Source organism: Trematomus bernacchii, unplaced genomic scaffold, assembly GCF_902827165.1.
Source record: "Trematomus bernacchii unplaced genomic scaffold, fTreBer1.1, whole genome shotgun sequence".
NCBI lineage: Eukaryota > Metazoa > Chordata > Actinopteri > Perciformes > Nototheniidae > Trematomus > Trematomus bernacchii.
The window spans coordinates 11,242,408-11,255,245 of record NW_022987851.1 but is presented as its reverse complement, the minus strand read 5'-3'; the positions used below and the strand labels follow the sequence as shown (position 1 = coordinate 11,255,245).

Sequence of the window (12,838 nt, the reverse complement as noted above, 5' to 3'; positions counted from 1 at the left end):
GATACCTGTAAATGTAAATAGGTTGCTAATGTATACCCCTGTAATTATGTTGTGATGTCCTTTTGTTTTCTGTTTGTTTTTATATGTGTAACTAAATGTACCGCAGGTCTCCCTTGTAAAAGAGATCGTTGATCTCAATGGGATTTTTAACCTGGTTAAATAAAGGCTACAAACAAACAAACAGTTCCAGACATACTGTCCATCCAGTTTACTGTATCAAAGTTGATTTCACATGAGCTCCAGTGTGGAACCCCACTGCACCCCCTGGTGGATCAATGATCCATTGCAGCTGGCTTCACAATAATTACATTTATTTATCACGGGGTCGGTATCAAGTCAGACTGGGGGCCGGCTCTTCATCACGAACCGATCACGGGCCGATCACGGACCAATCACGGACCAATCACGACCCTCGCGTTTCAAACTGTCTGAAATAAGATGCTCCATCTGTATGCCCTGCCCTTACACTACTGCCTGTGCCCCGATGGGCGGTGTGAAACTATGACGAAAACCAGCAAAGGACATGACTTAGCCCTACTTATACAATTAGGTAACATTGCATGAAGCCAGGAAGGAGGGCCATTATGGGGGCATTTCTAGACACATTTCTCTTCTTGATTTGGTTCTTGTCTGAGTCTTCCTCTCTTTTCTCTTCCTGTAAATTAAGGAAACAGTTTGATTTTAATGAGATGCACAAGGCTGGTGATGTGATCCTCTGTGGTCTGTTTAACGTCCACGACACCTCTGTCTTCCATGAGCCGACGTTCACGTCAGAGCCAAATCAGCTCAGCTGCCAAGGGTAAGTTTCAAACACATGAAGTAGACAACATTTGCTGATCATTATATATTGATTTTTCAATCTGTGGTTAATCTAGAAATGTTTTTGTTAGTTTTGACCCTCCAGGGTTTAGACATGCCATGACCATGGCCTATGCTATTGATGAGAACAACAAAAACCCCAACCTGCTACATAATGTGTCTCTGGGATACAGTCTTTATGACAACTGTGCCACACTTGTAATTGGATTCAGTGCTGCAGTGTCACTAGCCAGCGGTCGAGAGGAGCAGTTTCTGCTTCAAGAGACCTGTTTAGGGACCCCCCCAGTCCTTGGGATTGTGGGAGATTCCTTTTCAACATTTTCTATCGCCACATCTGATGTGATAGGTTTATTCAAATTGCCCATGGTAAGTTTGAGCTATTCTTTTGATGCACAAAATGTGTATATACTTCACATTTTAAAGTGAAAGGGTGGTAAATATTACATTAAATCTCAGGCTTTATTTGGTAGAAGTTATCTTTTTAATGCATATTTTAAAACAGTTCATTTATAAAAGCTGAAATTATTTATTTATTTACCCTGAATTGAAGTAATTTTTTAAAAGTCACACTTGTGTGAATACTGTATGTATTTATAGGTGAGTTACTTTGCCACATGTTCCTGCCTGAGTGATAGGCGGAGGTTTCCATCTTTCTTCAGAACAATCCCAAGTGATGCTTTCCAGGTGAAACAAACTATGTTCTAGAAATGCAATGCATATGTTTTACACAGAGTTTACTGAGCTGTAATTTTGTGTAAATGTACTGTGTTTGCGTTGTGTGTCCTTAACCTGTTTCACACCTTCCCCCCGGTACCGGGCGGATAAACGCGTCATTTGCAGGAAACAACGTCTAAGGAATCTTAATATTGAATAAAACTATGAATGTGTTGTATCCATGTAACGGGAAGAAACTCAGCTAACTGATCTTTTTAATTTTTTTTTTCAAAAAAAACCCACAATGCTAGCACTCAGCCTCTGAATTAGCCTCGATCGAAAAAACGGGACCTACAAAGGCACTTAAACTCACTCATAACTCCCTTATTACTTATCCTAGATGCACAGCCAACCACTCGTTTTTGGTGTCCTGGAGACACTAAATCTACCGGTGCCCACCTCAACACTCAGTGATAAACATTCGCGACGCTATCAACGAAAGCGTACATCATCACATGTGGAGCTAAGAAGCTAAACACGTAAATATGGCTTACCTTGGTCAAAAGTGGTCTTCAATGGCATTAAAACGATAAAAAAACGATGCTGCAGTTAATCCATAGGTTCATCCTATGTGTCTGTGCCTTCTTTGAAATTATTTCTGATAATCCATAAGCAATACAACTGCGTTTTAGTTTCCAAACTCCAGAAGGAGACATTCCTCCAGTTTGGTTTCGTTTTCCACACGCGAAGCGCCCACATTTTTTCTTTACAGCTTGTGTGGGTGTTGTCCTCCCCCTTCGATTCTATTGGCTCTAACGGTCACAAGGGTATGTCAACCAACCAAATCGAGCAAGGGGGGCCAGAGATAGGTCAAATCCACCCAAATGACCCCAGATGGCCCAGTTTTTGGCTAAATCTCTCTAAAAAGGTCAAATTTCACTTGTTTTGCATCAATCTTGATACAGGGTACTTATTATATGTTGTACTTTGGATTCCTAAAGCTTTTAGTCTACTAACCCATCATCCAAGGGTAGTTTTCACTATCTGTAAAAAATTATTTTTGGACGGACACTATAATTTACAGTTTTTTACTATGTAAAATCTGAATTTTCTTTAAAATAAAAAACATTTATATTGATTCTGACACTTCTACATCCAACTCACAGGTTTATCATTACTTTGAGAAAAAAGATTATTAATTTAACCCTTTTAGAAGGGAAGATATGGTCATTTGTTCTGGGAATGTCATTTTCGAGCCTGAGACCTGAAAAACAGGCTCAGAGTGGAACAGGTTAATGAAACTACGTTGATATAGAAAATAAGTGTAGTGGTAAAATCGACTCTTATTTTATTGTGAGACATGAACAGGTATCCTTGTACTCTATTTTCATTTAGGTGCGTGCTATGATTCAGATTCTGAAACACTTTGGCTGGACTTGGGCCGGTCTGCTGGTCAGTGATGATGATTATGGCCGCAATGTTGCCCGATCCTTCCAATCTGACTTAACTGAGTCTATTGGAAGTTGTCTGGCCTACTCTGAGATTTTGCCCTGGGGTGACAACCCAGCTGAATTTAAGAGGATTGTCAATTTAATGAAGAAATCAACCGCTCGTGTGGTCATTGTGTTTGCACATCAGATCCACATGATTCAACTAATGGAAGAGGTATTTACAGTATCAATCTATATCCCTATCTATTTATAATCTACCCATCTAAAATATCGGTTTTAAATATAATGTGTAGTAGTTTAAGTATTCATTCCTAGTAAGTAAATTATGTTATTTATACATCAGTCTGACAAATTAGATTAAATAAGAGCAAATTACAGGTGGTGAGGCAGAATATGACAGGCCTGCAGTGGATGGCCAGTAAAGCCTGGACTACAGCAACTGGGCTCCAGACCCCCCGCTTCATACCGTACCTGGGTGGCACCCTGGGCATTGCCATCCGTCGAGGAGAAATATCTGGGCTTAAGGATTTTCTACTTAAAACAAGTCCAGAAAAGTCCAATAATCATAGAAATAGAATGGTAAGAGTGTTACCTTACAATCATTTCTGTAAATTCCGTTATTATAATTGCTATTTATGTTAATTCTTTGTTTTAATTACATTTCAGGTAAGTCAGTTTAGGGAATACACATTTTGGTGTAAATTTGCACCACCTCCAGCAGGTTGGGTGGAAGCTGGGGGAGCTCTATGCACTGGGCAGGAAGATCTAGCAAGTGTGGAGACTGAGTTTTTGGATGTTTCAAACCTCAGGCCAGAATACAATATCTACAAGGCTGTGTATGCCCTGGCATATGCCCTTGATGATATGCTGCGCTGTGTGCCAGGGAGAGGGCCTTTCAGTGTGCACAGCTGTGCTGATTTGCTAACACTGGAGCCATGGCAGGTGTGATATCAGTTTGCACTACACCTGTTTAGTTTTTTTAATCTCCTGCTTCATCTTGAGTTACTTCATGAAATAGATTTGGGGAAAAGAAGACATACTCTCCTGATTGTCTTTGAGTAGAGGACGACATCTTCATAGAAGTTACAAGAACAAATAAAATTCCCTTTTTTTCTTGTGACAAACTTAATTATTTAATGGCAACAGTGGTTGATATTTTTGACTATAATAATTGAAAAATAAATCCACAATATATCATACAGAACATCACAATACTTATGCAAAATCAACAACAGTAAATGTTTTGTCTCACCTTCTCAAATTGTATGTCTGTATTGTATCCCTGTGTAGCTTATACATTACTTGGAAAAGGTCAACTTTACAACAACATTTGGGGATCAAGTATCATTTGATGAGAATGGTGATGCCTTACCAATATATGACATCATGAACTGGCAGTGGCTCCCTGATGGAAAAATAAATGTTCAGAATGTGGGTGTTGTTAAGAAGTCTGCCTCCAAAGGTGAAGAACTCACACTTGATGAAGAAAACATCTTCTGGAGCTTTGTCTTCAAACAGGTTAATCCTGTTTATTGTGTTTTCTTTTTATCTTGGTACTTTATGACACACAATAACACAATCAAAAAGTGTTGAATAACTGTTCTATAACATTTACAATCCTGACAACCACCCCAGTCCGTGTGCAGTGAGAGCTGTTCGCCAGGTAGCCGCATGACCAGAAAAAAGGGACAGCCTGTTTGCTGTTATGACTGTGTCGCTTGTTCTGAGGGAAAGTACAGCAATGAAACTGGTTGGTATCATTATAAAACGACATCCTAAACCAGCGATTATACATTTGTGTCTTTCTTGATGCCCAGGTGTAAAAAAGCATATGTCCATCACTAGATACATAGCGAGCAATAACGGGGGGTTACGTATTGTAACCCTAGTTATATAAACACAGGCGGAGCCCTCTACTGGACTCTATGGGTACTACCTTATGCCGCGTGCATTCTCCCACTGAGACTTCTATAGACGTAGCCGGCCCAGGGCGGGCCTACCTGAATGCACGCGCATCACACCGTATAAAAGGAGGCCTCGTCTCCTGACTATCATCCTATACCTCTCTCCAGCGAGCGGAATAGAACAGACAGTGCCCTGAGTAGAGGGCTCCGCCTGTGTTTATATAACTAGGGTTACAATACGTAACCCCCCATTATATCTCTCACAGGCTCCGCCCTCTACTGGACTCTATGGGTACAGTGGGTGGAGCCCTGATGTATACGCGCACTGTCGTCCAACACCATTCCACCCTACTGCTCCTGACCGGCTTTTCTGGTCAGCAGCTGCTGCCCCACACTCTCCCTTAACCCGGTTGCGACCGAGGAGAAATCTGGGCTGCGGCTGACAGAGCACACCCTGCTGCGCTTACCTCGCAGAAAGTGTGCTCAAAAAACAGTGCCGGGGGACCCGCCCCCCCCGCCCATAGACGGGTGGGGAGAGCCGCCTCGGCCCCGTATGGGCTTGCTACGCACCTGCCTTCCTGAATCCCTAAGGATAACAGGGAGAGCGCCAGCGCCCATGCCTCACTCCTTAGGTCTTGAGGCACAAAGGAGGGGTTCTGTCTAAGTGTCGCGCTGCTCCGGCCACCCCGAACTAGTAAACAACTCGGGTGCACCGACAGAGCAGTTAACTCGGACACTCTTTTGGCTGACGTTAAGGCAAGAAGCAAAGCTGTTTTCCACGACAATGCTTTCAGAGGAGAGAGCTCCAGAGGCTCAATGGTCCCGAGGCCAGAGCCTCGAGCACTAGGGGCAGGTCCCACTGCGGGGTGGAGACGTGCACTACAGGGCGCAGTCTCCTAACCCCCTGTAAAAACCGCGACATCAGTGGTTGATTAAAGGCTGACCTGCCACCAAAATCCCTCATGACAGGACGAGATGGCTGCTGCATACACTTTCACCGTGGAATGCGCCATCCCTCTGTCCACCAGTAAGTGTAAGAAGGATAAAATAGAGCCCAACTCACAAGATAGGGGCTCTATTCCCCGCTCCTCACACCAATGCTGGAATCTCAGCCACTTTGGCCTGTAACAGGCTGTGGTGGATTCTGCTCTAGCTGCCTGGATAGACTGAATAACGCTGTCAGACAATCCACCCTGTCTCAGCCTGTCCCTCTCAGGAGCCAAGCCTGAAGAGGACGGCCCAGAGTGTGTAACGCCCCGATTGCACCTGCCCCTTGAGACATCGCCCCCCAGAACTGGGGGATCGCCCAGGGCTGGCCCACCTTCATCTGTGTCATTTCTGAGTACCACGGTGCCCCGACGCGATCCGGTGCTACCAGAATGACTGCCAGACGTTCTCGCCTCACTCTAGAGGGAGAATGAGACGCAGCGGTGGAAAGGCGTATAGAAGCTTCCTTGGCCATGGCCCGCCCCTCGACCTGAGGTCGGCCCCTCTGTTCTCCAGTCCCGGGACATGGAGGGCTCTCAGAGATAACAGCACCTCTGAGGCCCATAACCACAGCTCCTCCGCTGTGGTCAACAAGGAGGCGGAGCGCACTCCGCCCTGCCTGTTGATATAAGCCACTGTGGTGCTGTTGTCGCTCCTGACCATTACATGTCTCCCCTGAATTAGGGGCATGAAATGCCGGAGGACTAACACTACTACCCGTAGCTCTAGGAGGTTGCTGTGTCGAAACTCTGTCAGAGCCCAGCGCCCACCTATAGCTCTCTTCAGGCAGGTCCCTCCCCATCCTATTCCGGACGCGTCCGTGAACACTGTGATGTAGGAGGTCACCCGTCCCAGTGGAGACCCCCTCCGGAGGTGGTCCGGAGACCCCCAAAACCGGAGGTTGCCCCCACTGAGGGGGGAGGGATGGTCACCAGCCGTCGTTTGTGCCTCCAAACGCAACCACCTCTTCAGGCGGCGCATATGTAGTAACCGGCGGGACCACCATGTGAGCAGCCGCCATGAGACCCAGAGTCTGCATGACAGTTAAAGCTGTCACTGTTGCCCCCTGTCGCAGCCTGTGCACCGCCCTGAGAAGGGGCGCACGTCTGCTCTCTGACAGGGTGGCACGCAGCGCGTCTGCATCGAGCACCACACCCAAATACAACGCCTGTTGGCGAGGTATGGGGGTGCTCCTTTTTCCCAATCGATCGCAAAACCTAATTTGGTTAGGTGTGTGATCAACTGTGCTGTGCAAAACATTGCCTGTTCCCTGGACCCAGCCATGACTATGAGGTCGTCTATGTAAAAGAAAACTCTCATGCCGTGTGCGTGCAGCGGTTGAGGCGCTGTGGCCACACATTTGCCGAATGTGCGTGGGGATAGGGAATAACCGAACGGCAGCCTGTTGTATTCGTAGGCTATTCCCTGGAAGGCAAAACGCAGATACTTTCTGTGTTCTGGAACAATTTCCACATGAAAGTACGCGTCTTTCAGGTCGATGGTGGTGAACCAATCGCCTGGCTGCACAAGCCCTAGTAACTGTTTCACAGTTAACATGCGAAATTTCCTGCTGGAAATATGACGATTCAGGCCCCGGAGATCTAGAATAGGTCTGAATTCCCCTGTTTTCTTGAGAACCAGGAAATACATGGAATAAAGACCCTTCTCTCTGTGCTGAGGACGCACAACAGACACAGCCTGTTTCTGCACCAGAGCCTGAATCTCTGCTGAGAGGAAACCCATCTCCTCCTGGGAAGACAGATTTACCTCTCGCATGCCCATAAAAGGAGGTGGGATGCTGCAAAACTGGAGTGAATAGCCCCGTTTCAGCGTCCTGTCCATCCACCTTGTCAGTACACAGCTGAGTTTCCATTCCCCATAACATTGTGTTAATGGGCAAGCCCTCAGCTGTGGGGCCGCAGCTATGAAGCTGTGGTACTCTCTGGTGGCCCACTCCGCCGTCAAACCCTCCATAAAAGGAAGTTTGACCCATGGGGGGCTGACACAGAAAGGGCCGTTTTTCTATAATGCAGTTTCCACTCAGAGAAAAAAACGGCAGATTTTCCACTGAGGTCCCTGAACGCACCACGGCACGCTCCCATGAGAGCGCGCGCTCCGCCATAATGCTGTTTCCTCTTAGAGAGAAAGAGGCATTAATCTGAGCTTCTTCTGTCCATGAACGCACCGCGGCCCGCTCTCGGGGGGGGGCCGCGTGTCGTCATAATGCTATTTTCCTCACTATGGAAAACAGCATTAACCGGAGTTCTTACAGGCGTAGTGTGTTTTACTAAGGCCCCTGAACGCACCGCCACGCACCTCTTTACAAGTGCGGGCGTTGCTATAATGCAGCCCCTATCACTATAGTAAACAGCATTATTTGGAGTCTTAGCTTCAGGCATAGAATGTTTTCTAACAGAAAAACGTCGGCCATAATGTCCCTGTACCCGCACCGTACTATAACAGTGCTGCCTGCGGTTTATCACTCTCATCTGCGCACTCCCACTAGCCTCCTCCCTAACGGGAGCTATAGCTGGGGCGGCAAGTGGGGAATTTGTACAGTCATCAACATGTGCAAGTGTATTGTGGAAACAAAGGACACTCAGACTTGGATACAGATCAACATCATCTTTATTTTAAAAGTTTTGACAGAGATCTGGGCATTAAATAGGCAGATAACTCCGCGAAGATGGAGCTCCCCACCCGGGTGCTCTGCTGTTGCGGAGCCTGCCTCGGTCGGGCAGCCCTTCCCCGTGATTGCCGGTATGCCGGTGCCACGGGGTGGGCCGTAGAGGTGGAGGGCGCTGCAGCTACGGGACCCCCGTGCCGGCGCCTCTCCCTCCGCTTCACTGTCGTACTACGCTCCCTCCCCTGCATGGCAACGCGAGGGGGCACGTAGCAGGGCCTGAGGAGGAGCCAGCGATAGCATGCGGCTAAACTGGACTCTCTCCTCCTCTAGGCGGCTGAAGCGCTGGGTGACCGAGGAGACCGACCCAAAGAGCCCCTCCGTGGACACGGGGGCTCCGAGGAGATCTTCTCGGTCCTTCTTAGATAGGGCCGTGAGCCCTGGCCACACGTGACGAGACGCCACTGTGGCCAGGGAAATCATCCGCCCTGCTGCGGTGGCCACGCCATAAATCAGATTACTCATCTGACTAACAGCGTGGTCCGAATAATCTCTCTCGTCCTGAGACGGGAGGGCGGGGGCGTCTGCCTGAGGGTGATCAGGAAGACGCCAACACGCCAAGATTATCGGCCGCAGCCGCCATCTGCGTACCGAGCTTGAACAACTTATCCAGATATTCCAGGTGTCTCGGTCCCGGGGCAGCGGGGCAGAGGATGTTTACCCTCCGCCCAACCAGCCGCGGAAGCCGATGGGCCGCCAGACTCTCATCGAGGGGGGGGGCACACCTGGACATGTCGTGTCCGAGCGATCCACCACATGGCGGCTATCGGGGCCTTCGTTTTAAATGGCTGCTGCCATGTCGCCTCCACACACCGCAATACCTCTGGCAGCCGGGGCGAAACGAGGTCGGCTGCGCCGGACGCACCGGGCCGTAAATCTCAGGAGGTTTACAGGCCTCGGTGGCAGCGGTGGGGGGAGCGGTAAGCCTACACGCTCCGCCGCCAGAGTCATCACCGCCGGGAAATCAATCCGCGCAGACCTGAGAGTTGGACCTCCGGTCAGCGAGGCGTCCTCCTCGTTCCCCATCGGAAGAACCGGGAGACGTCACCTCGCTCCCCGAATCGCCTACGTCCACGACGTCGAGCTCCAGATCCACCGACTCCTCCTGCGGGGTAGCCCTCGCCAGGAAGTGCTGCCCACGATGCTCTCGTGTGAGCCGCGGGATCATCTGGCAGTCTGGGCATGTCAGCGTCGGGCCCATATTACCCACCGCGTGGTCAGGCCCCAAGGACGTGAAGCAGAAGGGTAATTAGATTCGGGCATTTCGGGTAGTTCCTATACTTTACTCTCTTTTTCTCAATCGTCTCGAAGCTCGTGGAATCACTTCCGCTGCTGAAGAAAAAAAGGATGATAGTCAGGAGGCGAGGCCTCCTTTTATATGGTGTGATGCGCGCGCATTCAGGTAGGCCCGCCCTGGGCCGGCTACGTCTATAGAAGTCTCAGTGGGAGAATGCACGCGGGATAAGGTAGTACCCATAGAGTCCAGCAGAGGGCGGAGCCTGTGAGAGATATAACGTTTTGGGCATTAGTGGCCCATTCAACTTAACTTCAGTGTTCTCTTTTCCCTTATTTTAACAGACTCCATGGAGTGCAGCATTTGTCCAGAGGACTTCTGGTCCAGCCCCCAGCGTGACCACTGTCTTTCTAAAAAAACGGAGTTCCTCTCTTATCAAGAGCCTCTTGGTATCTGCTTGACAACCGCCTCTTTACTCGGCACGTGTATCTGTGCTGTTGTCCTAGGAATATTTATCCATCACCGTAGCACACCCATGGTACGCGCCAACAATTCAGAACTGAGTTTCCTGCTCTTAGCATCACTTAAGCTATGTTTCCTGTGTTCACTGCTGTTTATCCTAGGCTCTGGAACACTTTGCCCCTCCATGTGAGGTCGGCCCAGACCGTAGGGGTTTTTAAATCCACATTAAAAACACACTTCTTCTCTCTGGCTTTCTAATTAGAGCGGAGCATGACTCCTGACTTTTCCGTGTGTTTTATTCTTATTTTGTTTTTTTAAGTTATATCTGTTGTAATTTATTGTCGTTTATTGTGTTTTGTAGTAATGTGTTTTTTTTATTACATGTACAGCACTTTGGCTCGACCAAAAATCGCTTTTAAATGTGCTTTATAAATAAAACCTGATTTGATTTGATTTGATTTGATTTATCGGCCATCCCAGACTTTGGACATGTCAATTGAGACATGCAGCATTTGGGATAAGCTTTGTACTTTGTATCTCTTGTATTCTTGTTAAAACCATGGTGGTTCTGGCTGTGTTCAAGGCCTCCAAGACAGGAGGTGGAGCTAGCCTGAAGTGGTTTGGTGCTGGACAGCAGAGAGGGACAGTTTTGCTTCTTACATCCATTCAGGCAGTGATTTGTACTGCTTGGCTTGTCTCTTCCTCACCACTGCCTCAAAAAAACACTCAATACTACAATGACAAAATAGTGTATGAGTGTGTAGTCGGGTCCACAGCTGGATTTGCAGTGTTAATGGGTTATATTGGCTTACTGGCTATACTTAGTTTCCTGTTAGCATTTATGGCTAGGAATCTTCCAGATAGCTTCAATGAGGCCAAACTCATCACTTTTAGCATGTTGATCTTCTGTGCTGTGTGGGTGGCCTTTGATCCTGCTTACATAAACTCCCCAGGCAAATATGCAGATGCAGTAGAAGTATTTGCCATCCTGGCTTCTAGTTTTGGCCTCTTGATGGCACTGTTTGCTGCTGAGAACAGAGAGGAACACAAAGAAAGCTATCATGGGTCGTGGATTAACCAAGATGGAAATGTAGCACAAACAATAAATAGATAAAATGGTCTGAGGCCTATAACAAAAACATTTTTTTTTAATGTTTAATTTCCTTTGTCCAAATAGAACACAATGAGGTGGTATTTGAGGCCAATGGGAAGGTTTGACAACACAACGGGTCAAAAACCAAACAGGTCAATAACCAATGGCATTCACAGCCACATTTGTGTACTTACAAGCCACACATTCACATGTGAAAAGTTAAGTTCCTGAACATCGTCACCTTGGTAGTTTTACATAAGCTTAAAGGGCCCATATCATGCTTTTCCGGTTATTACCCGTCCCTTTGTGTGTTATGAAGGTTTATATGCATGTGAACGGTCTGCAGAGTAAAAAACCCTCAAAGTACACCCTGTAGCGAGTAAAACTCTAACACAGTCTATGCTGCCCCAAAACGCCTCGTTGGAGATTTATCATTTTCCATTGTTTGCTTTCTGGGTACTGTGACGTGTGAATACCCAAATCAACAACAAATGACCGGATTGGCCCAAATGGACCAATCCGCGGAGCACCTCACACACCAGGATCTGGGGTTACGTATTGTAACCCAGCTTCTATGAGTATAGGCGCAGCCCTCTAAGGCTATCGCTATTGGGTAATCCCACTGCACGTGTGCAGCACTGACAGACTTAATCCACGCCCACCTATGACGTGGGCCCCACCTACGGCCTCACTTCCGTATAAATAGGAAGTAGGCCCGACCATCTGCTCCCACGCCAACAGCTTTTCTTCAGCTATTCACGGGGCCAGTGGGGCCCGAACCTTAGAGGGCTGCGCCTATACTCATAGAAGCTGGGTTACAATACGTAACCCCAGTTCTATTTCGTATAAGGCTTCGCCCTCTACGGCTATCGCTATTGGGTTAAGGGCGAAGCAGGATGTAGTCCACGCCCCACTGGTCCGTCCGTTACCAGGAGCACAAAAACATACCTACTCAATTTAATAACCCATGTCCATTGCGCCATGCGTAATGGAGCATCACAGTCCCTGGAAATGCATTTAAAATGAATATTCTCCATGAGGGAATGAAGGTGAATACTTGTCGTTATAAAAAGTAGAGACCAAAGTCCCACTTGTTACAACGAAAAAAGAGAGGAAACAGGGCAGCTCTCTGAGTGCCGATAGGCAGGAGAGAGGGCACACAGTTGTGTCCCCGACATTACTCACTCTGACAGGACATTCAGTACTGAGTGTGTCAGAGAGGAATGGGAGACATCCCTCAAATAAAAACGAATAAAAGAACAGGGGGAAGACCAAGATCCAGCAGTGCAAATGTCTTCCACTGTCAGTCCTCCGTGCAACGCCGTAGAGGTTGATACAATTCCTCTGGTGCCGTGCGCTTGATGTTCTCCGGGGGATCCACCCCAGAGGAGACATACGCCTGTGATACAGCCTCACACAGCCAGTGTGACAGGCGTTGTGCAGACAGAGGCTGCCCCATTGAGCGCTCTCTGTAATGCACAAACAGACGCTGGGAACTGCGCAACACAGCCGCGCATGCCGTATAGCATGACAGTGCGCGCACGGGACGGA

The 12,838-nt window shown here is 47.8% G+C and overlaps 1 protein-coding gene across 1 annotated transcript; it reads left to right on the top strand.

The window, feature by feature from the left end:
- Positions 1 to 584: 584 nt before the first annotated feature.
- LOC117469027 (extracellular calcium-sensing receptor-like) lies at positions 585 to 11,288 on the top strand. Its single transcript, XM_034113421.1, is given in 11 exon segments — positions 585 to 799; positions 891 to 1,185; positions 1,417 to 1,503; positions 2,869 to 3,138; positions 3,303 to 3,531; positions 3,646 to 3,866; positions 4,215 to 4,446; positions 4,549 to 4,674; positions 10,077 to 10,344; positions 10,657 to 11,217; positions 11,219 to 11,288. Coding segments are annotated over 11 exon segments (2,574 nt in total).
- Positions 11,289 to 12,838: the final 1,550 nt, after the last annotated feature.